The following is a 22598-nucleotide window of genomic DNA, read 5'->3' as shown; positions in this document are numbered from 1 at the left end:
CCAAACACTTGGCTTGCAAACTTCTAAGATGGCATGACAAGTAGAAGAAGCTAGAGTTTTGAGTCCCAACCTGCTTCCTACCAGCAAAGGTCCCCCCAAAAACAGGAGACAGGTCCCCTTTGGAATACTTGTCTAAGATTTTAGTTCCTCTCCCCGCAAACTGGCATCTGCAGCCTTGCATCAACAGCCATCGTGGAGAGAGATGTCGGACCACAGATGCTCTGGACTCCCCACTCGGGGCCTGAAACTGCGTCGGCCCCTTGCCCCTGTAAGCATGGCTGCCACACCCCCAGGCAATACAGAGGCCCCCATTCTCCCACTCCATCCACCCACAGGACCCAGACACACAGACATACATGATTCATTACATCTTAAATCGCTCTTATAAAACCATGGCCTTGGCCCCCTTCTCTGAGGCTGCCAGGACACAGGAAACAGGGCCATAGTCAGGTTTGGCAGATTATTTCCCAGCCAGCCCTCTCCTGCTCAGAGAAGCAGGAGGCCGAGCACAGAGGCAGAACCAGGTCCCCTTCTGCATGGGCTCTTGTTGGCCTTTGAAATTCCCCCCATCCCATCGAAGCCCAGCCTCAGAGCTTACTCCTTCACGCAGCTTTCCACACTTAAGCTACTTAACTTTGCACTAACGACCTCTTAATTGCTGGGTTTCCAAAAGGCCTTGCAGAGATCCAGGGGGCAGACCCTCCCAGCTTGGGCCCACATTCTAGAGATGGCGGTTTGGGGGGAAGCAGCAATGGGGTGCTTCCCCCAAATCTCTGCCTGCCAGAAAGCTGTTGCTTTTATTTTTAATTTTATTTAAAAGGCGGATACAGGGTACCCAAGACACCATAATAAAATGACATTAACTGTAAAATTACATTATTAATTCTTTAATCTCACTTGAGGCTTCAAGCTGTTGCTATGTCCAATTATCCATATAACCACCTGTCAGAATCCTGGCGCTATTTAGCATTACCTCCAGGACAGCGGTGGGCCCGGTGGTCCGTCAGGTCTGCCAGACACTCGAAGTCCTGCTGACAGTGATCGCAGGTGTAAATTGACTCATCCTCCATGTCTTCATCGTCCTCATTTCTCTCCTCTTGACTTGTCACGCTGTTCCTGTCTTCCAGCGCACGGCTGGTTTTCCGATCACACTCCGGCTCTCCTTCCAGGCCTCCTGCCAACAGGAAGAATACAGTCCATGTCAGCTGACGGGGTCTTGGGAAAGGTTTTTAAAAGAATTGCCCAGCATTTATTAAGATACATTTAATTACTCTACCTCCCAGGGTCCATTATTCTTGACACCTCTCAGTATATTAATATACAGGGGTTTTTTTGTAGCGTGTGGTGCCATAATTCTCAACTAGGTCCTTTAATTCTTGGTGCAAATCTTCTAGGGGGATTTCCTGTCATCTTCCCCCTGCACATGGATGCTGGGGGTCATGACCCATCACAGAGGTGAAAATGCCTTTGCATTTTGTCTCCTGAAAACCCAATTCTCTTACACATTTCTCCAGAGCCTCCATCAGCTGCTCCTGATGCACCTAAACGTTTCGTCCCCCCCCCACCCCAAAGCCTTGCAATTTAACAGCAAGGGAGATCTCTTAGCCAAGTTCACCATCCAACGGCATGCCTCCCAATGTGGTGATGTTGGCTCAGTTCTTTGCAAAGATGTCCTGATCCTGGAATCAAGGAAGCACGTGTGTTTGTAAGACCACGGATAGTCAAATCACAAGTTAAACTGCATCTGAGCCCTCACTCATGCGCTGGGATCAGCCTAGAAGGTGAGAACCAGTTTTGGAATCATTCAACCAATTTCTGTAAAATAAATTACCTATTCTGCACTTAGCACTATGCAGACAAGTGGCTAAACTGTACAGAAAAGTGAGTTAATGATCATGTAATGATGCCTTGCGTTTCATGTAGTGTTCCACACGCTTTTTCAAAGCCCCAATTATATATGCATAGCCCCATTTCCCAGGCTTACACATTCTAGAGCTAAGAGGGAGCTCACACCATCATGCGGTCCTGCCCCTGCCCACAGAGAGGGGCAGCCTTGTTATTCCCATTTCATAGGTGAGACACCTGACACCCACGTAGGGGGACATGATATCCCCAGCACCCGACAGACGTTTAACTCGACATCCTGACTCCTGTCTACTGCACTTCCCTGCACAGCTGGGGAAAATGGAGCACAGCCTCAATCTGAGAGATTAATAGGACACATCAAGAACTTGTAAATCAAAGTGCAAAAAAGCATGGTAAATATAACACAGAGAATATATCAGTAATCCCAATAAATGTCAGTGGATTAAACTTCCTCATTAAAGTACAGAGACTCACACTGGAAAATCCAAGGGCGTGTTACATCTCCCACGGTCTGTCCTGGGAAACAATCTACCCATCCAGAAATTAGCACTGATGTGAACTAAAGAGAGAAATCTCTATTATGTGGAAGGATGCTGATGCAAACATACACACACAGGTAAAGAGGTGTGTGTGCCAGCACGTGTGCACCCATGCATGTCACATATAACACCGCAGTTAGAGCAAAAACCTTCAGCACACAACCTTTAAACCCCCGAGGACTAGTCACCAAAGCAAGAAAGAGAAACGAGGCAAAGAATGCATTCGATTCGAGGTGAAAGCCACAGTCCTATAAATATTTCAATTTAGAAACAGATAATGTTATAAGGGCTCTATTTCTCCCATCCGCACAAAACACGCACTTCCAAGCACCCGACATCAAGAACCTGCGAACACAAATCAGCTCATCGGAGAGCCAGCTGCCGCCTTCCGTGGCAGGGAACGTGGCATGACACGCTGTTGCAACTGCTCGGAGGCAGTAAAAATCAATGTTTCCATTTGTGGCCCATCAAAACATCTCTCTTCTTACCAATTAAGGGATGTACAATTTTTAGGTTCTTTTATTATCAGAACACGCCAACTCCCGGCAATACAGAAATCCCATTAAAAGCCAGGCAGCATATTTATCTCAGGAAATCTGATCGGCTGCTGCTGTGGCGACAAGAAATAGAAAGCAAAGAAATGAGAAATATCATTTGGAGCCTTCAATATTATAAGTCATCACACAACCACGGTTACGCAGTCAAGCGCCCATCTCTGAAATTCCTAGTTTACAGTCTCTTTCCTTAATAAAAAAAAAAAAAAAAAAAATGTTCTGGGTGTGGGGGAGGGAAAGAAACATCGTTCCCGCTTTATCTACTAGACGAACTCTCCAGATAATAAGTTACATTCAGCACCACACTTGTGCTACTTTACTTAACACACAATTTAATAGACATATTTAAATTACCCCTTGTTACTTTTTTTTTTTTTTGCCATATTTACTTGGCAGCACTTTCCATAATAGCTCATCTAATCCACAACTGGAACCACAAACATTACAATGCATTTGATCTCTTTAAATCTGGTACATCCTGTTGACTCAGGAGTAGATAAATCAGGATGTCAACTCTTGGGTTTTTATAAGGCAAAAACCCATAAAGTCATCCAAGAGTATAAATCTGTTTTAAGGAACTGTCACCTCCCCTGCCACTGTCTACTAATGGGAAGGCAAGGTGGCTGCGCACAAAGGGGCAGGGGAGGGGAGGCGGGCAAAGGTGGGGGCGCCCCCCATCCTCTGAGGTCCCAGGGGGTCACACGGCCAGCCAGCCTGCCCCTCGGGAAGCCAGAGAGAAAGAAGGCAAGCAGCCTGAGAGAAAAGACCAGCAGCCTGAAGAAGTTGGATATCAGGACCCCCCTGAAGACCCAGTATTCAGTATTCTGCATCAGCAGAATCAGGACCTCAAAACAGGAAGCCCTCCATCCGGCTCCAGCTTTACTCCCTGCAACGCCCTTTCATTGCCCGCAGGCTCTGAACCTCACACAAGGGGAAAAGAGTAAATGGTGCTCTTTTTCCATTTGCAGATGAGGAAACAGAGGCTCTAGGGGGTCATCCAAAGCTGACGTTAAGCAGCACGCCCTTCCCACAGGCCTGGGGCCTCTTGGAGCCCTAAGCTCTCCAAGGCCCGGGAGGGGAGAGCCCTGAGGGTGATGTCTCCCCTGGAGCACCCTTGGGGTCTCCTCATTCTCAGGAGACCTCTCTCTCCTCCTACAGCAGCTACTCAGGAAGCCCGGGGGATTGAGTGAATGGACCTACCCCCCTCCGTTGATCCAGCTCTCGCTAGTCAGGGGTGGCCCTGCCCGTCCCAGGTCCTGCCTTCACCCAGCCCTGCGAGTCCTTGCCTGAGTGAGCACAGAGAAGGCAAGAGCTCAGAAGCTGCCACCAGCCCTAAGTCCCCATCCCACGTGCTGCTTCGAGTTTCTGACACTGTGATCTCTGGGCCTGAACAACGGGTGACCCGCTGGTCTCTCCAACCACCCCGCCGGCCCGGAGGAAGCAAAGTCCGCAGGCGGAGGAGCTCATTCTTCTCCATGCAGGCCTCTGGAGCTGGGAAGGACTTCCCGAAAACAGGCCCTGGAGCCTTTCCCTCCCTCTGCTCCACCCCAGTCCTCCCAGGGCTGCCTGGGAAGGCCGGAGCTGAGCAGTGGTGAATAGGGACCTCTCCCTGAGGGTCACCAAGCCCGTGGACAAAGCTCCCCACCTCCCCAGCCTCACACTCCCCACTGGACAACTCACAGCCTAGTTGCCCTCCGACACGCACACCTCTCTGCACACCGATGTGCACTTGGGCACTCCTTTGGCCAGGAGTTCGCCAAGAGCAGCTCGCCTTTCTGGAGCACCTGCTGCCTGCCAGGAACCTTCTGTGAGGACACTGGTGCAAAGAAAGGCCACCGGTGGCAGGTTTCAAACACAGTTGTGTCGGACGCAAAACCACCCTGCCCACAAAACCAGCCCCGCCCCGGTAGATACTCGATGAAAAACGGTTGAGGGATCTGTAAACCCTTCACAGTCACGTGTAGGATACTTGTCCTGGCCCCGAAGGCCCAGTAAGGGCTCTGCCAACCTCACTGACTTATCACTTGCCCCGCAGCCACACAGACCTTCTTCCAGCCCCTTCGATTGCAAGTTTGTTCCACCAAGGGCTTCACACTCTTGTTCCCCCGGGACTCTTCCCCCAGCTAACGGGGCTCCCTTACAGGCCTGAGCGCCAATGTCATGTGGATGCCCAGCACTCCTACCCCATAGTGCCTTTCCCTTTGCCACCAGTACCTTTGGCACAGTGTTCACTCATGCTTTGGTAAGTTAACTTTCTTCCTCCCCGCCTCCCTGTGGCACCCTGCATTTTCCAAAGACAGCAGCGGCAACACCTCCTATCCCATACGCTCTTCTGTAGCGAGACCCGCACTCGCCCATCAGGAAGAGGGATCTAATTCCCCTGCACAATTGCCCTCTGGCCCGGCTGGCTGTAGTGACTCCCTTGACGTTAGAATGTAATGGAAGCAATGTTCTGGGATTTCTGAGGCTAGGTCAGAAGGATTGCAACTTCCACAGGGTCTCCTGGTCTCTTGGGACACTACCTAGTAGTACCTGGCTGCCATACCATGAGAAGCCTAAGCCACATGGAGAGAGTGTGGTTGCTCCAGTGGACAGCACCAGCAGAGCCCCCATCCGTACCAACTGCCAGCCGTGGGAGTGCACCATCTTGGACATCCAACCCAGGCGAGCCTTCAGATGACAAGAGATTCAACTCACTCGGCAACTACATGAAAAATGCCAAGTGGGACCCCAACCAAGTCCACTCAGCCCACAGAGCTATGTGAAATAATAATCACTGCTTTAGGCCATTGAGTTTTGGGGTGGTTTGTTATAGAGCAATAGACAGCAGGAATGCTCCCCTATGAGACCACAAGCTCCATGAGGGCAGGAGCTCTGTGCTCAATACTGTCTCCCCAGCCCCTGGTACAGACAGAACACACGGTGGGGGGCTCAGTCAATGTTCAACCGAATGAAAAGATTGGTTTCAAAGAAACATGTCTCCGAATATCAGTACAAGCGATGATAAGTATCATTAGGTTGAACCACATGAAGTTGCCATCTTTGTGGGTCAAAGAAGTTGAATATTGGCCACCTCAAACGGTTCAGCCTAACGTAAGATGGGGCCACTCTGTCCCGCCAGCTTCTTTCTCAAAGCAGGAGGAAGAGGAAACACCTGGACTGGTGGACCCCACGGCACCACCTCCATACATCCCACAGTCCCTGAGCCCAAGATACGGGTTTGCAGAACTTTCTATGAGCAAAGGGAGGAGTAACAAACCCCCTTGATGCACTGCTTTTCATTAGAAAGCCATGCATTGCCCCATCCCAGGCCTAAGCAGCCTCACGGAACCACTGCCCACGAGCAAGGGCTTTCATTCAAGATGATAATCCGAGAAGGCCAGTGGGACCCTACAGAAAGGGTACACAGCAAGAGACACTGAGCAAGAAAATGGGCCCCCGTCCTCTTGAGGGAAGAGGCAGTAGAAACTGAGTCAGGGATAGAAGGAGGCGGCTCGGCCTACCCCCCTCTGACCCCCACACCCTGGGTGATGCTGACCACAGGAGGAGCAATTTCTGGCACCGGCCTACACCCGCGTCCCGTGTCCTCATCACAGCCATCCTATGCAAAAGGTAGGGTCGGTATCCCCACTCTGCAGACGGGGAGGCCACGACTCAGGACCACACACGAGTCACGCACACTGGGAAGGGCAGAGGTTGGCCTCCTGACAACAGATCTCGACTCCTAACCACTGCCTGGGAGGGCCAAAAAGGGGACGTCTGTGAAAGGGCCGAGCCAGGGACAGCTGGCCGAGCCTGGTGCCGGGAGAAAGGGAAAGGAGATCAGCCCCAGAGGGGCAGGAGCAGGCTGCCCGCAGGCCGCCAGGTCTGGGAACTGAACATTTCCTACCTTCTCAGCGAGGCTTCTGGAGCTCATGAGTCAGGGCTGGTGGGGCCCCACCACTCCCAAGGGCCGGAGGAGGGAGGCTCAGTCTGCGAGCCCCGGTGAGGGTCTCCTCCCTCTGGCCCCGGTCCCCAGCCAGCTCGAGAGCCAGCAGGGACCTCAGTGAGAAGGCTGCCCCGTCTCTTCCTGGGAGGAACCATGGGGGTCCCTCCCCTTACCAGCGGGGAGCCCCGGGCACCTTGAGAACTAACCAGGGACCACTGGGGGTCCCACCTCTGGGGCCCCAGGGCTGAGTACCTGCCCAGTGGAGGCCGGAAGCCAGGAGAAGCCCCATAAGCCCAGGATAGAGACAACAAGGGCACAGCTCGAAAGGCATGAAATATACCAGTGCCAATAATCACACACAGTCATTCATTCTTTCCTTCATTCATCCCACAAACATGTATGGAGTATCTGCTGAGTGCCAGGCATAACATGCACACATTTGCTACCACATACAGAGTAGGGTGCTCCCCAGCCTTATTCATTTTGGGTGCCTCAAAGCCCACACAAAGCCTGGCCCAGAAGGGCACTCAACAAATACAGGCTTGGTGAATGAGCGAATATATGAATCCATGAATGCCGAAAGGGAGGTACAGGTGGGAAGGGCCGGCGGCCTGGGCCAGCGTCAGTCAGGGGCCCAGCTCCCAGTCTTCACTGCAGTACCCCCACCACACCCCATGAGTGACCCTGAGCAAGTCCCTTCCCTGCCTGACACTGAGTTCGTATCATCAGTAAAGAGCCTGCTCATAAGAGACAAGACAGGTGGAGGTGAGGCTCACCTGAACGGATGGCCGTGGATGCAAGAATTACGTGTGAGGCCGGGAGCCCTGTGGGGTCTAGAGGAGCCCAGAAGAGGCTGGGGCGGGGCAGGCGGGAAGAGGCAAAGGTGCAGGGCAAGGGTGCAGGGGAGCGGGGAGCAGAGAGCAATGCAGAAGCCAGGAATGGTGCCCGGGGACGATGGGGAGGCCCCCGGAGGACCAGACAGCCCCCACCGCGGCCCCCCATCACTTCTCATCTCCTCTCCCAAGTAGACTCCGACCGGTGGCGGCACCATCCACACACCCCCCGCCGCAAATATCAGAACCGCTGGACAGTGAATTCGAGGCGCATCCAGGGCTCGGCCGGGAAGCCCAGCTGTACAGGAAGCACAGGGCAGGGCCGTGCAGGGGTCCAGCGGGGCTGACAGGGCCAAGCCACTGCAGGAAAGACTCTCATCGAGCGAGCACACACCAGCGGCAGGCAGCCGGAGTCATGCTGCAGGGACCGGCGGGATGACGGACAAAGAACGGAAAAGAATCACAGACTGTAGAGCCAACCCGTCTGGGTTCAGATCCACATGCCACCACCTCACAGCTGGGGGACCTTGGACAAGCCCCTTACCCTCTCGGAGAACAATCTGAACAAGTTCAATCATTGTAATGAGGTAATATTATACAGAGCCTGATCCCTGGCCTGCAATAAAACTTGAGAAAAGCGGAGCCACGATCACAGTCTTACTGGTGCTGTTATCACTCCAACCAGTACCTGCAGCATCGTGACTTACACAGGAGCTGGGGACACAGGGGAGGTCTAGCGGAGCCTCGTCGGCTCCAAAGGATGGAGAATGTCAGGGCACAGGGCCACCCGAAGGCACAAAAATGTCCATACAGACAAGAAAATCCCCTGGAGCAGGAGAGGACAGTCCTGGGCTCAAGTCCAGGCTCCCCCCTTCCACGTCCTATGACCTTGAGCAAGTGACAAGCCCACCTTCCCCCCGGAAACAGCGTGACCTCCGCCAGGGGTCTTTTGCAGCCAACCCCCGGGGCCAACAGCATAGACATGTTCCCTTTACAATCCACAAGCCCGTTTTCCTGCACGTTCCCCTGTATGTAGTTGGGCGGCTCCCCATAGAATTCCTAGTCTAGGAAGGTGTCTACCATTTCCAAAGCGTTTTTCCTAGAGCAACATTTTTCTTTAATAGAGAACGCATACTCCATCCTAACAGCCTGCCTATTTCCTAAAAAAAAAAAAGGGGGGGGTTTCTAGCAGCGTGTTCCCCAGGGCCAGAGTGGGAGAAAGCACTTCCAGAACCTGGGCACTAGGTCGAACCCCTAGCTTAACCTGAGCTCACTATCTGGGCTCTGCCTGTAGAGAAGGACTCAGTGCCTGTGAGCACTTTCTCATGCATGCCTGCGCTGGTGGGATGGAGGCCGGGAGGGGCTGGGCCCAGGGTGGGCCAGGAGCTTGCCAACCCCAATTAGACACTCTGCTTGTGCATCCGTGGCTGGCCCCAAATTCCACGAGGCAGCCACTATTTATCTTCAGATTTAAAATATCTGCAGTGCGGGCAGCAGGGTAACATTTAACACTCAGCCTAAAGGGTCCCCTTGGCAGCAGGGCTGTAGGCAAATATTTTAACACATAATTTGCTGTCCAAGTTCTGCTTCTTAAATAAGGAAGCAACTTCTGGATGGTTGTCGGAGGAGGGAGAGCCAGGGAGGCAGGGGGAGCATCTGTTGGTCCCCTCTCAGTGCTGAGGGCTCCATGAATGGAATTTCAAAGCCACGGTCAGTCAGATGCTGAATCTGACTTGGTTGCACCACACAAGCCTTGCTGGGATGCCCCACCCTGGCTGACAATGCAGGACCTGGTACCGGGCCTCCCTCTCCACTGGCCCATGGCTGACCACAGAAAGGACTAGAATCTTCCAGAGGGTATCTCTTTAGTTGCCAGGAATTCTAGAACCTGAGCCGAAAATGATTAGCAGCGTAGAGGATGGTAATCACTTCCCTCAGACCAGACCTTTTAATTCATTTGCATCCCTTACCCAGTGATCCGTGGCCCCACGAGGGAGATGGTACCAATCCACCCATTGTACAGAAGGCAAAACTGAGGTTCAAATGGGTGAGCGAGGCCCCCTTCCCCCATCACTCAGCCCATGAATTGACCAAAGCTCACAACTCCAGTGCCCTCTACTGTTATACAAATGAGTAGATCAGGTGGGGGAGGCCGGGGCAGACAGACACCCACCCAAGGGGGTGGCCCCTGCTTAAATGCTCTATGTACACGGTCACCATATGGAAAAGTGATGCCCGGTGCAGATACATCAGCTGACTTTTGTTGTTGTTCTTTTAAAGAAGGAAATCCATATTTTTATGTGACATCCCTGGATTTTTAAATGTTGACTTCAAGTTTTAGGAAGCAAGATGTGGACGAAACAATAGGCCTTGGAGGGCTGAATGCAGCCTAGAGGGCCCTTGCCATGAAGCATGCCCAGCAGGAGCCACAGTTGCCCTGAGCCCAGGGCGCTCTGCTCCCTCCCCACCAAACAGGAAGCTTGTTAGCTGGGTGGCAATGGAAGCGTCCTTTCTTTGGAGACTTAGAATCTGCAGTCAAGTCCACAACCATGTGACCTGGGTGGCTTACACTTCTGGGCCTCGCTCTCCTCACCTGAAAAATGAGGATGATATCACCTCCTCCTGCTCAGGTCACCCCAGGTCTCTGCCACCTGGGGCTCTGGTGGGCAACAAGCTCCCAAGAGCTGGAACACAAACGCCACACACATCAAGTCAGTCAACAAACTTACTGAGCACCTACTGCGTGGCGGCCCTTATTCTCGGTGCTGTAGGTGCATCAAAGATCAAAAGCACAGCTGTTGAACCAGGTGAGCCTGACATTCCATCAACAGCATCTTGCCCTTTGGGGTCCATACCTGCAGGATGAATGCATGACAACCCTCCCAGAGGGTGTTCAAGTGCTAAGCCCAACCCCAAAGGCGGAGAGAGGCAGCAGCTGCCCCCAGACCCAGCTCCCAGCTTCAATGGGCAAGGGAAGGAGCAGAAAGAAAAGGTGGTAGGTGAGGAGGGAACGAGACAGGGACAAAGCAGGAAGGGGGAAAAAGCAACCACAGGCACCCCCACCAAAAGGGAGGGGGGATTATATTTTTCCAGCAAGTCGTTAACAGTGTCGCTCCTCCAAGCCTCACCATCTTAATAAAACTGATCTCGCCGCATGCAATAATGAAGAGCGGTTGGACAAAGCCACCCTGGAACCACGAAAATTGTGCACCGTGACCACCTGAGGCTGTGACCACTCTGCCCTCTCCTTGCTGTCATGTTTGGTCTCCGACGGCTGCTGGGAAGGAGGAGATGGAGGAGCGGGGCCGGAGGTAGGCAGGGGAGGAGGGCGGCGAGGCAGCGTGGGGAGCTCGATAAATCCAGCTAATTTGTGACCAGCGCCGTGGCCTGGCGCTCCTAATGGCTCCCGGTCCTGGAGCAAGACTCAAGGCAAGGACGCTGGGGCACAAATCACCCCCTGGCGGCCAGGACAGAAAGAGGAGCCCCTTGTGGGGAAGAGAAGGGGGCAGCGAAGGACTGTGTACCCCAAACACTGCACCAGTGGCCAGGCTGTGCGAGTGGCTCAGAGTCAAAGGCAAACACAGGCGGTGCAGACAGAGCCCAGAGCCCTGGGGCCACAGCGAGGTCGCTGGGGGATCCCAGCACGTTGCAGCCTCCCTGGACCTCAGCCGCCCCCATCAAATGAAGGCATGGACCGTGGAGCAGCAATTTTTAAAAGAGTACACCTTAGTGACTCATCCCTGATGCGGGGGGGGCCGGCCCGAGGGCATAACTCTGATGCATCAAAGGAAGCCCACTCTGTCGGCTTTAGACTCTGGGACTCCACGGGGCAGTGCTTTCTAGGAGTTCCACTGCAAAAGCAGAACATGTGCAAAAGTTCCCCCAGCCAACTCCCCCCACACCGTCCACATCCCAGCTCAGGGAACCTTCACCCCTCCAGGGCCAGCCACCCATGAGCTCGGAACACTCCCTGCTCTGGTCACAACAGCCACGGTCTTTTCTTTGCAGGACATCTGACCGTCTCCTGTGTCAATGAGCAGACCCCAGGCGGGCAGGGTCAACAAGAGTTGACCTTATTGGCCCCCTCATCTTGCTCCCTCTCCCCCTACCCAGCACCCAGCATCGGACGGGGCACATAGCAGGTGCTCAAGAAATATTTGTGGAGCGAACCCGTGAACAAAACCACCTGGAAGTGCTCTGTGGATCCAGCCACAGGTCTAGGCATCTCTGGGGAGGGTTGCAAACAGGCACAAATCCAGGAACAGGCCCCTGGTCCTGCCCGCTGCCCCAAGATTCAGAGATGGCAAGGATTCCCTGCACAAATTCTGGGGCCCAGGCTCCCGGGCTGCTGTTGTAATCCCGACGCTGCCGCCCGCCCCTCCCCAGTGGCCCTCCAACCCCAGTCTCCCATCCAGGCCCGGGAGGCCCAGAGCCACAGTGGAAATGCTGTGTAAAGCCTTTAAAAATTAACAAGTTTCTGGGCATGGAGACAGCCTGGTGTGCAGCGGCGTCCCAGGGAATACTGAAGTAGTGCCTGGAGAACGGGGAGCGTGTCTGATGGAGTGGTTCTCACCATGTTGTTGCTACTGAGGGAGAAGCCAAATGGTGGCACGCTCAGCTTGCAAGCAGCCGGTCCCCACTGAACCCCCCCGGCCAGGCCCCCCACTCCTCCAAGGGCCCATGCGAGCAGCGGGCTTCACCGGGAGACCATGGAGGTCCTTCCCCGCTTAACCTCATCCACTCACTAAGCCCTGCCAGCTCTCCACAGATTTCCCGCTGGCCCACAAAAGGGTGTCAAGTCCCACAAACGGGCTGTAAGACATTCCAGAAGTTTCCAAAAAACCTAGATGCTAGGACAGCTGAGAGAACAAAGCCAACGGCCCACACAACACGTTTGAGGGCCCCCCCCCCCCCCCCGGGCAGGGCGCCCCCCCCCCTTCCCAGGAGATGGATTTAAATGGGCAGCGCGCTGGGCCCACACCCGCCAAGGAGAGCAGAGTCTGCTTTTGGAGAAACATTCCCACACAATGAGGAACGGAGAGACCTGGAGAGAATTAACCACAGATCAAAGGTCAAGTGGGCAGCGCAAAGGAAACTTCCAGACCCACCCCAGGGGCCTGGCTGCCTCCTCCACAATGGCCAATATCCGCGTGATCTATATGCACGCACACACCCGCACCCCATCACCGCCGCCCGCTCATCCTCTAACCGTCACTTAACTCGGATTTCAAACTGCTTGCGATGTTCTTTAGTCAACATGAAGCAGAAACCTTTTATTAAATGCTGCTAATTTTTTATTGATCACACTGTGAATCATTTCATTTTCCATTACCGCAAATGTCTCCTATCAGGGCTCCACGATTACGCTTCTTTATTCCGTCTCAAGCAACTTGTCACTTTTAATCAGTTTTCAGTTTCAGTATCGCTCAAAAATTAGAAAGCGGGTTCTCTGTATCATTACTGCTTTTGTTTAAAAAAAAAAAAAAGTTTCCATACAGGAAAGGTTATTATACTTGGAATAAATATACATGAATCAAATTCAAATGAAATTCCTCCCTGACTCTACCCAATTTTAGCATTAGCTTTTATAATTTTTTTAGGTTTATTTTCACGGGAAGACTGTTCATAATTATTGCTCGTGCTCTCCCAAAACACTTATGTTACTAAAGTGTGAAATGTCTTCTAACACAAAGACAGATCTCTGGGAAGTAATTACAGAAATGCATTCAGGGGCAATAATTCTATATTAGCTGTCAGCAGCAGACATCCTCTGAAAGGCACTTGTTACGAAGGAATTATTTGTGTTACCATTGAAGGCATGGCAGGCAGGCCCAAACTGAAAGACTGCGTCTGACCAGAAACACGGGCTTCCTCATCAAGGGTCAAATTAAGTTTAAATCATTACCTTGAAGCCAGGCAAACACGTACCTGACTGTCTATTGTGGAGACGTTTTTGAGATGCACTCAAGCACAACGTGGTCTTCCCGTTCCCGGCGTGGTGCAATTACCCTGAGTCTCAAAAGGATTCTGCCAGGAGCTTGTCACAATAGGGAGAGAGGAGGTGGCAGGGTGTCTATTAAATGCTAACTCATGTCACCAAACAGAATTTTCAAGAATTATAAATTGCCGAGATGCCTCGCAGCTGACCCCCTCGCGTTAAGAAGATCCCAGAATATTATCAGGAAAGCGCAAGAATTTGCATCAAAGGCAGGAAAGGACTCTCTGTGGGGAGCTCAAGGGGACACAGTCAAGGGGACAGGGACCAGTGGACTATCTCCTTGTCCCGTGGGGGGTACAGGTGGGGTCTGGGGAGCCAGACCAGTGCCATCAGGGGCGGAGAAACAAGCCTATGATGAGGACAGGTGGAAGCCACGTTGGGGGGAACTGGGAGATGGCCTGCATTGTTCTCTGACTTTTGTCCCTAAATCTATGAGTGACCTTGGGCCCGTCCAGTCATCTCCCATCTCTGAGCCCGAGCTTCCCCACCTGTAAGAACATCCTGCATCAACCCTGTGTCGAGGATGTTAGATGAACAACTAGGAACAAAGAAGGTGCAGCGTTAGCCCCTCCTGCTCCTGGCCTGGTCCTCGCACCTGTAAAATGGCAGGATTGATTCTAGGAGCCATTCAAGGAGCCGCCTGGCCCCTGAGAGCCGGGAGAAAGCTTCAGGAGACGAGCAGAGTATCTTCCCGGGTCCAACGGGTCCCCAGACACCTCTGGGGATCTACCCCTAGGAGCCTTGGTTTCCCACCTCTAAAAAGCACACACAGATCACTGCCCTGGGTGGGACTCATAAATCAAAGAGGAGACAGGGACCAAGGGCTCTTTCATCTGCTCACTCACTGTTGTTTCCAAAGAGACTGGCACTTTCTAAGACAGCTCAAGGCAAAAGGCAGGACAGTCACTTCCTCTAACAGCATGGGGCCAGGCTACCCTGAGCAGTGGCAGTGGTTAGCCCCCCGAGCCTGGCCACCCACCCTGACTTGCCCTGGGGCCAGCCTTCCCATTCTCCCTTGGAGGCTCACTGGGGGCTGGATGCACCTCCAAGCTCCAGGGTCAGGCCCAGACCCGGCCAATTGGGGATGGACACATGACCCAAGCGGGGCTACTGAGACAACACAACACCACGGCATTTTCTGGAACCACAGGGAAAGGGGTCACCTAATATGACAACGGGGAGAGCAGAGCTGATGGTTGGATGGGAAGGGGGACAAAAGGTGTGTGAGCCATGCCCTTGAACCCAGTCATTCTGCATCAAGATTTCTATGCTAGAAGCTCCTGTATCTAAGCTCACTGTGAGGCTATTCACCTCAGAATGGTGGACAACAGCCAAAGAAGGAGACAGCATCTACATTCCCATAAAGAAGACGGATGATACATCAAGGGTAGAACATTCACAGAGTGGACTCCATGCCACGATTAAACATGTATCGGCAAGGATTCATCTTCCAAACGAGACTTCAAGAGAGAAAGAAAGCGAGTTTCTAAAGATCAAATATGGTAAATAAATAAATAAATAAATAAATAAATAAATAAATAAATAACACAAGTTATGGTAATATGGTAAGATATGACAACATTTACAGAAAGTTTAAAAACACGCACCAATAGCATTTATATACCGATGAGACGTAGTCCAAGAAGAAAGCCATACAGGGAGATGGTAAATGCCGAGCCCCTGAGGAGGGTGAAAAGTGCAGTTGGGAGCTCCACGGGTGACCCATGGTGTCTGTCCCTCAAGCCGAAGGGTACACCTTGGGTAGTCGTTACTCTCTTTTACTTATCTGAAATACTGTATAATAATTTAAAAAAAAAAAAACTACTGCTGAATAGTTGTTCAGATGGTGAACGAATTGGGGAATTTTTGATAGAGAAGGCTGGCAAAGGAGTCAATGCCATCCACAGTTTTGCAGACTGTAACACCCACGGGATTGTTCCCGGGTCTCGTGGCAGGCTAGTGGCGGTGCCACAGCTCGTCCTCAGGTGTGCGGGTCCTGCCTCAGCCGTCTGCTCCTTCCCTGCACCCTGTGTGAGACGGGTGGAGGAGGGAATTTCCAGCTTGAGGAAGTAAATGGCACATAAGGACTTGGTTCTCCTGGAGCGTAGGATCCCAGCCTGGCATACAGTAGGTGCACAATAACTATTCGCCAAGTGAATGAATGAATGAGCAAACGAACACAGGGCTGAATGAAAGTTGTGCCCCTTAAAGCAGACCCTCTTGGACAAGACCCCTTTGCTGGACAAACACCAAGTTAGTCATTTTTAAGCAAATGCAGATTTTTCCAGGTTCGTGTCAAAAAAAAACAACAACGCTCCAACTCTGACTTCTCACCAATTTTCTGACCCTCCTATGGGTAGGCTGAGATTGTGAGTCACGGCTGAGTCTGGAAAAGCACCTTTGGGGAGATGAGAATGGAAAACAGTCTAATTTAAGGAGGAGCCAGGTACTGCCTAAAATGCATCCCTGGCCCCCTTCCATGAGCACACATCACATGGAAAAAATTACTTGAACTCTCTCTATAGGAGAGCATCTGAGGGCTGGGCCGACCAAAAGGAGCTGGTTGCTAAGAAATCACACCAGGCAACGTCAGATGATGACTTGCTACAGTCAAGATACGGTCAAGGTCAGAGTTCAAAACCGTGGCTGGAAATCTTTCCAGCAAATCCCCTTTTCTGTGCAGGGAGAAGAGAAAACAAAGCCATCTTGTCGGGCACCCACTGTGACCTCTGCCCTAGGAGGTAGGGACTATTTCAGCCTCAGTTACAGATAGGGAAACTGAGACCCAGAGAGGAGAAGGTCACACAACTAGTGGGTAGCAGAGCAGGGATTCCAATTTCCAAGAGATGGGAGCTGCATCCGAGCATGAACAGGCTTCCCTGGGATATCAGCTTCTGAGATCCTCTTGGTTCACCCCTCTAGTGCAGAACGGGGTGAACAGTGAAGTCTATGCCACGGCTTGACCACAGCCTGCGGGCACAATGCTGAGTTTCCATAGGGTCCAGGTGCTGCCATCCCAGCTCCAGTGCATTAAATTAAGAGATGAGGCAGGTGGATTGTCACCTCCTTTTTAAGCCAAGGCACTCCCCAGAAGGGCGACCAGGAGCACGAAGACCCACCAAAGACACGGACGCCAGGGAGTGGCACCTCACAGAGACCTCAGCTAAGGTGGGCACAGGAACCCCAACGTGGAGGCAGGAAAGTCCAGGACAGCCCAGAAATGCCCAAGCTGGGGCTCTGCCTGGTCATCCCAGAGGAATCCCCATTTCCTGACCCCGGGGCTGATGCCAGGAGGGTGTCAGCCCAGCCAGGGCTCCTACTGGGCTTCTTCCCCAGAACCACCTCTGTATTTCTGAGTCTCCTTCCTTCCCACAAAAAGGAAGCTTTGCTCTTATTTCTGACTACAAAGACAACAGCAACCGACGTGGAAGATGCAATGTCAGACAGACGAGCACAAAGAAAACAGTCACAATCACCTGCGATCTCACCACCCAGAGGCCCGCGGGGCAAGCGCTCTGACGAACAAGGCGAGCCGTTCACGGACACGCGCAGCAATCATCTCGTAAGACCGGGGTCCTGAGCCGCACGCCGCCGTGTGACCTTACTCGCTGTCCCACTGAACCCTGCACCACGGCCAGCTCTTTGAGGGACAGCGTTTAGAGTCTGCCTTGAAAGCTTCATCTAGAAGGAACCACGAAGGTTCCTGGCTCCTCGCGAAATACGAACAAGTCCCAGTAAATGAACTGGTGGCAGGGCGGGGGGGGAGCGCATTTTTCCTAGAAAAGACTTCCTTGCTCTGCAAATCTGCAAATGGGTTCACCCCCCAGGTTTGCGTTAGAATATCCTACGAGTGTGCACGGGTTTCTGGAGGTGCAGGTCAAAGGGCCACCTGAGTTGGCATCACCTGGAGGGAGGGCCTGCTTTTTTTCTTTTCTTTTGTTTTTGTTTTTTTTTTGAAAGATTTTATTTATTTATTTATTTGAGAGAGCGAGAGAGAGCACATGAGGGGGGGAGGGTCAGAGGGAGAAGCAGACTCCCCGCTGATCAGGGAGCCCGATGCGGGACTCGATCCGGGGACTCCAGGACCATGACCTGAGCTGAAGGCAGTCGCTCAACCAACTGAGCCACCCAGGCGCCCGAGGGAGGGCCTGTTAAAATGCAGATGACACACCAGCAGCCCCTCTCTGAATACGGGGCTCGGAAATCGGTATTTTAAACCGCCTCAGTATGTCCGTTGCTAAGTACTGTCCAAGTGTATTTAAAATGGAGCGGAAATAATAATGATTCTCCAGTATAATTTCTCAATCACCATACTGGCCCAGGAGGCTGACTCCCCACGACAAGAACTTGCTCTGTGCCTCAGCGCGGAGTCAGATCTGTGGGACAGCATGGTCCCAGGGCTTGGCCTTCTTCTCTTCAAAACCTTCCAGGTCCGGACTTCCCACTGCATCTGTGCAAGGGACAAGGGCCAGGCGGTGGGCAGTGTGGGCAGCCAAGCTTGAAGGGAAGGCTGCCCTCAGCCCGTGACCCCGTCCGGCTGTCACTCACACGTGTGCACGCACACACACACACACGCACAATCTACTGCTCTGGGGGAGTCCAGCCGGGGCCTCTTCCTCACACCCACTGATCCCAGGGAAAGACTAGCAAATGCCTACTCTGGGAATTCTCAATTGGCAGCTTGCTCTCTGCCTTCCCTCCTCCACCAACCAGCAAAGGAGGGTTCCCCTCTCCTAGGCATGAAGCCGGGATGGTTCCTGGCTTTTGTCACTCACAGTTAAGCACTGGGCCCAAGTCACTCCCACCCTCCAGGGGCCAAGCCAGGAGGGTTTCCAGGAAGCCCCTCATTGTCCTGTCCTTGGGGGAGCTCAGGTGGGGGACGTGAGCTGGATGTTTCTGGGAAGCGAGCTCCTCAGGGAGTCGCCTTCCCCTCTCTCTGCCAGCTACGGGCTCTGAATCACAGAAGAACAGCGCTGGCCCCCGCGACCACAGGAAGAAGGCCATGGGCCCCAGGGCCAGCCTCCTGCTCACTCTGGCAGAGACACATAGGAGCATTTAAGATACATCCATTTATGCACAGAACATTTCCCAAGACTTATGATGTGCCAATGACGTGTCACTGTCCTCAAACACAGCAGGGAAGGAGGAAGACATACCCTCCATTGGGAGAAAGACGGCAGATACATAGAGACACGATCCTTTCCGAACGCGATGAGCACTCTGAAGGAAATGAAGAAGTGGACGGGATGGGGAGAGGCCAGCTCTAGCAGGGTGAAGGGCCTTGCCAAGGGGGGCGGGGGCTGAGCTGCCAGGGATGAGAAGGAACCAGCCCATCAACACGCAGACAAGAGCATTCTGAGCCAAAGGAGCATGGAGCCCAAAGGGGTCGGAGGTGATAGAGAATCAGGTCCATTCCAAGAACCAAAAGGAGGCCTGTGTATCAACAGTGCAGACTCGGGAGAGCAACCCTAGGCCTGGGGAAGGCCCAGGACCCGCCATCAAGTCCTGGATCAGACCGTGACTGGGAAAGAGCCCAGAACCAGTGCTAATATCTCGATTCGGGGCAAACGTGAAACATCCAGACCGAAGATAGATGGAAGGTGAATGTGTACAAATGAAAGATCGAGAACCTCCATACTAGAATTCAACTTGATCCTATCTCAGTTGGCAAACATTTCACAGGCTGTGATGTCAGACGTCATTTCGAAACCCACCATTACCACAGCCAGCTGAGCTTTCTGATTTCTCAAAGATGGGATTACACTGAAAACTATGCTGGTATTCCAAGGGTCGGGAGAGAAAGTACCAGCACCACATGTGCATGGCCTCTGCTTACCAAGATAATGATGGGGTAGACCTGGGGGTGGGGGTTGCCTATCCAGGCAGACCCTGTAGTCACAATCTTGGCTCTCTTAAACCACTGACTTCAGCCTTAGAAAGATCAAAGTGCCACCCAAGAGGGACACCCAAGAGGTTTCTGCAGCCCCTGGGGGCAAAGATCTTAGCCAAGACACCACAGCAAGGAGGTAGCAAATTCAGACCAGCAGGCTCATCTCAGACCCCTAGTCCTGCCCAGCCAGGCTCTCAGAGATCGAGCACCTGAAGAAGAACACTGGGCTGAGGGGCCACACCCGTGTGACAATGTCACCCACCCTGCCCCCATGATGCATCAGCCTGAGAATCCAAGAACTTGGACCGCGTGGCAGTGACGTAGCCCAGGAAGGCATTTGAAACAGGTGGTCTGGTGCATCCTCCAGCTTCCGTGGACCCCAGGCCCATCAGGGGGGACCCTGTCAGTGGCCGTTCCCCACCCCACCCAGCCGGGATCAGGCCCAGGGGGTGAATTCAGCAGCTCCATGTGAGAGAGCTACAATGTTCTCTCTTGCCCGCACAGCCCGCTCTGGACTTCTAGCCCCAGCACCAGCTGTTTGACTGATTCAGGGGCCTGGGGGTTCCCACCTCTGACAATAGCAACATCATCAGAGAATTCTAGTCCTGGATCTCTCTCTGAGCATCCTGTCTTTTGAAAAGAAGGGAGCAGGGAGGAAGGCAGGAAAACTATCTACAGACACTGAGGCTCTGAGCGAGCAGGCTTGTCCTGGAGAATGACAGGCACAGAACCAGAGCCTGTGGGGTTGACCAGGTGGAGAACCTATGTCAACTCATCACGAGGCCAGAGCACATGGGTTTGACCATAGACGAGCCGGAGAGGCAGCCCTGTGTCATAGATCACCAGCTGTGCAACTGCAGCTATGTAACCTCTCCGAACCTCAGTCTCTTCCTCTGTAAAACGGGAGGACAACAGTGTGGGAGGTGTGGTGAGGATGATATGAGAGAGCCATGGGACTCATCTGCTTGGCAGTTCATAACTGTGGGACGACTGTGTGCCACACCGGGCAGTGTCCTTGGGCTGGGGGCACAGCAGTCCACAACACCAACAAAATCCACTAGGGAACAAGGGAGAAAAGCTCAGGTGGTGATAAATGCAGAGTGGAGAACTGAAACAGGGTCGATGGGGTAGGAAGTGATGGCAGGCAAAGAGGCAACTTTACCACGGGCATGACAAAGGCCTGTCTGGGGACCAGTGTTTGAGTAAACGCCTACGTAGCACAAAGAAGCCAGGCATGGAAAGGTGGAGGGAGGAGGCTGCAGCAAGTGCCAAAGTCCTGGGGCGAGCAAGCTGGGAGGCTCAAGGAACAGAAAGGTCAGCGTGAGTGGGTGAGGGCCAGGTCCAGGAGGGTTTATAAAGACAGAGCCAGAAGTTTGGGTTTAGTACCTCCTCCCTGTCCAGACAGGACAGCAACACTGCACACCCTACCCCATCACCCTAACTATTTGTAGTTTCCAGAAGCACTCACAACCTTATGCATTTGTTTATTTTCTCCTGACACCCAATCCAGTGTAAGCTCCAGGAGGGCAGGAATCTCCACCCTGGGTCATTGAGCAATCCTTACTGCCTGGCCTAGAGGAGGGTCACAACAATGTCATCTTAATAAGTAATTATTGGCACTCAGTAAGTGCTCAATAAATATGATGATTCAGGCTGCCACTAGGACCTTGGCTGCTCTGCGAAGAGATGAGCCTCTCATCTCTGGAGGCATTCAAGCAGAGCCTGGAAGAACACATGTTGGGAACCCTTGGCACCAGGAGGGGCTTGGATGGTCGGGGCTCCAGGTTCTCTCCCCTTCCAAGAGCTGCCAGATCTACCCTCTGCCCAGTGCCGGGGAGCAACCAGCTCCTGCCACCGTGAGGAGACAGCTGGGGAGAGACATCATCGAGTGGCTAGGACGCACGTGGCAGAGCTTGGGCAGTGCCTTAATTTCTGGATCACTCAAGGTTTACTAGCACCACCGAGTGCAGCCCCTTATGCTGCTTAAAGAGAGACAGAATCTTAACGGCGGCCGGGATGAGAAGGAAAGAAAAACTTTTTTTTGCCAACATTGTGCACTGAGTGCCAGGCAGAATGGACATAATTCTTCCTCAAAGGCCACCCCCCCTCCCTACGCCCCGGAGAAGGGCACTTCCTGCAGACAAATGGAACCTGGCCTATAGCGTTCGACTTCCTTTGTGTCAACTAATTTCTGACTCAGGGTTTTCAGCCATTTATTTCTAGAACAATACGCTCACTGCAACAGCCGTCCAGTGAGGCAGTCTTCCTGGCGGTGACAGTGTGGCCTCCCCCTGCTTTTCTCCTCGGCAGGAGGGGGAGGGAGGTGTGAAAAGCCATCTGAAAGAGGTGGGTGGAAATGGTCGAGCCTGCCCCCCACCCCCGGGGCAAGTCTCATTTTCGGCTCTCTGGGGCCAGCCAGCTGGAGTGTAAGTGAGGACCCCAGAAGGGTCTTGGAGACCCAAGATTTCAGGGCAGGCAAGTGGCAATGGGGGAAAAGAGGGTCCGACCCCCACAAGGTGCTCTTCCTCCACGCAGTAATTAACCGAGGCTCCCAGCACCCTTCCCTGGCTTGCCCGCCTGCTTGTCCCCTCTCCCTAATATTTTTCTAATTTGCGTTGCCGCTTCCTGCTTCCTCCAAGCCACCTTAATTGGGAACTCTGTAGTTCACACGGCAAGTTCCTCTCTGCTCTCTGAGGACACCTATCGAGGGTGGAAACCAGGCTCTTCACAATAATTCTTACCAGACACGACTAATAATGACCCTCTTTCGCTAATGAAAAAAACACACACATGCACACATTGCGGCTGCTGTAATTAAGCTTGTGACGAGTTGAGTTGGAGGGAAATTAGATTTATTTACATGCTGTTCTGTTGCTGATGAAGCACTAGCTATCGGGAAGACTTCTAATTAACCCTCGTTTAGAGGGTGTGCTCTTTTGTGTCTCCTTCCCTCCCTTTGTAAATTGCAGTTGGTTAAAAAATAATAATAA

General features: G+C 52.8%; 1 protein-coding gene across 2 annotated transcripts in view; it reads right to left on the bottom strand.

Moving 5' to 3' along the window:
* ZNF423 (zinc finger protein 423) overlaps positions 1 to 22598 on the bottom strand; it is a 326576-nt gene that overhangs the window by 217814 nt on the left and 86164 nt on the right. Inside the window, exon 3 of one of the 2 annotated variants that reach the window (XM_027620148.2) lies at positions 974 to 1174. The exons of the other annotated variant lie outside the window; for it this stretch is intronic. Within the exon in view, the coding sequence (XP_027475949.2) occupies positions 974 to 1174 (201 nt within the window). The remainder of the gene's footprint in view (positions 1 to 973; positions 1175 to 22598) is intronic. 2 annotated transcript variants of the gene reach the window in all.

Source organism: Zalophus californianus, chromosome 17, assembly GCF_009762305.2.
Source record: "Zalophus californianus isolate mZalCal1 chromosome 17, mZalCal1.pri.v2, whole genome shotgun sequence".
NCBI lineage: Eukaryota > Metazoa > Chordata > Mammalia > Carnivora > Otariidae > Zalophus > Zalophus californianus.
The sequence above is the reverse complement of the archived record's forward strand: the minus strand, read 5'-3'. Positions and strand labels throughout refer to the sequence as shown.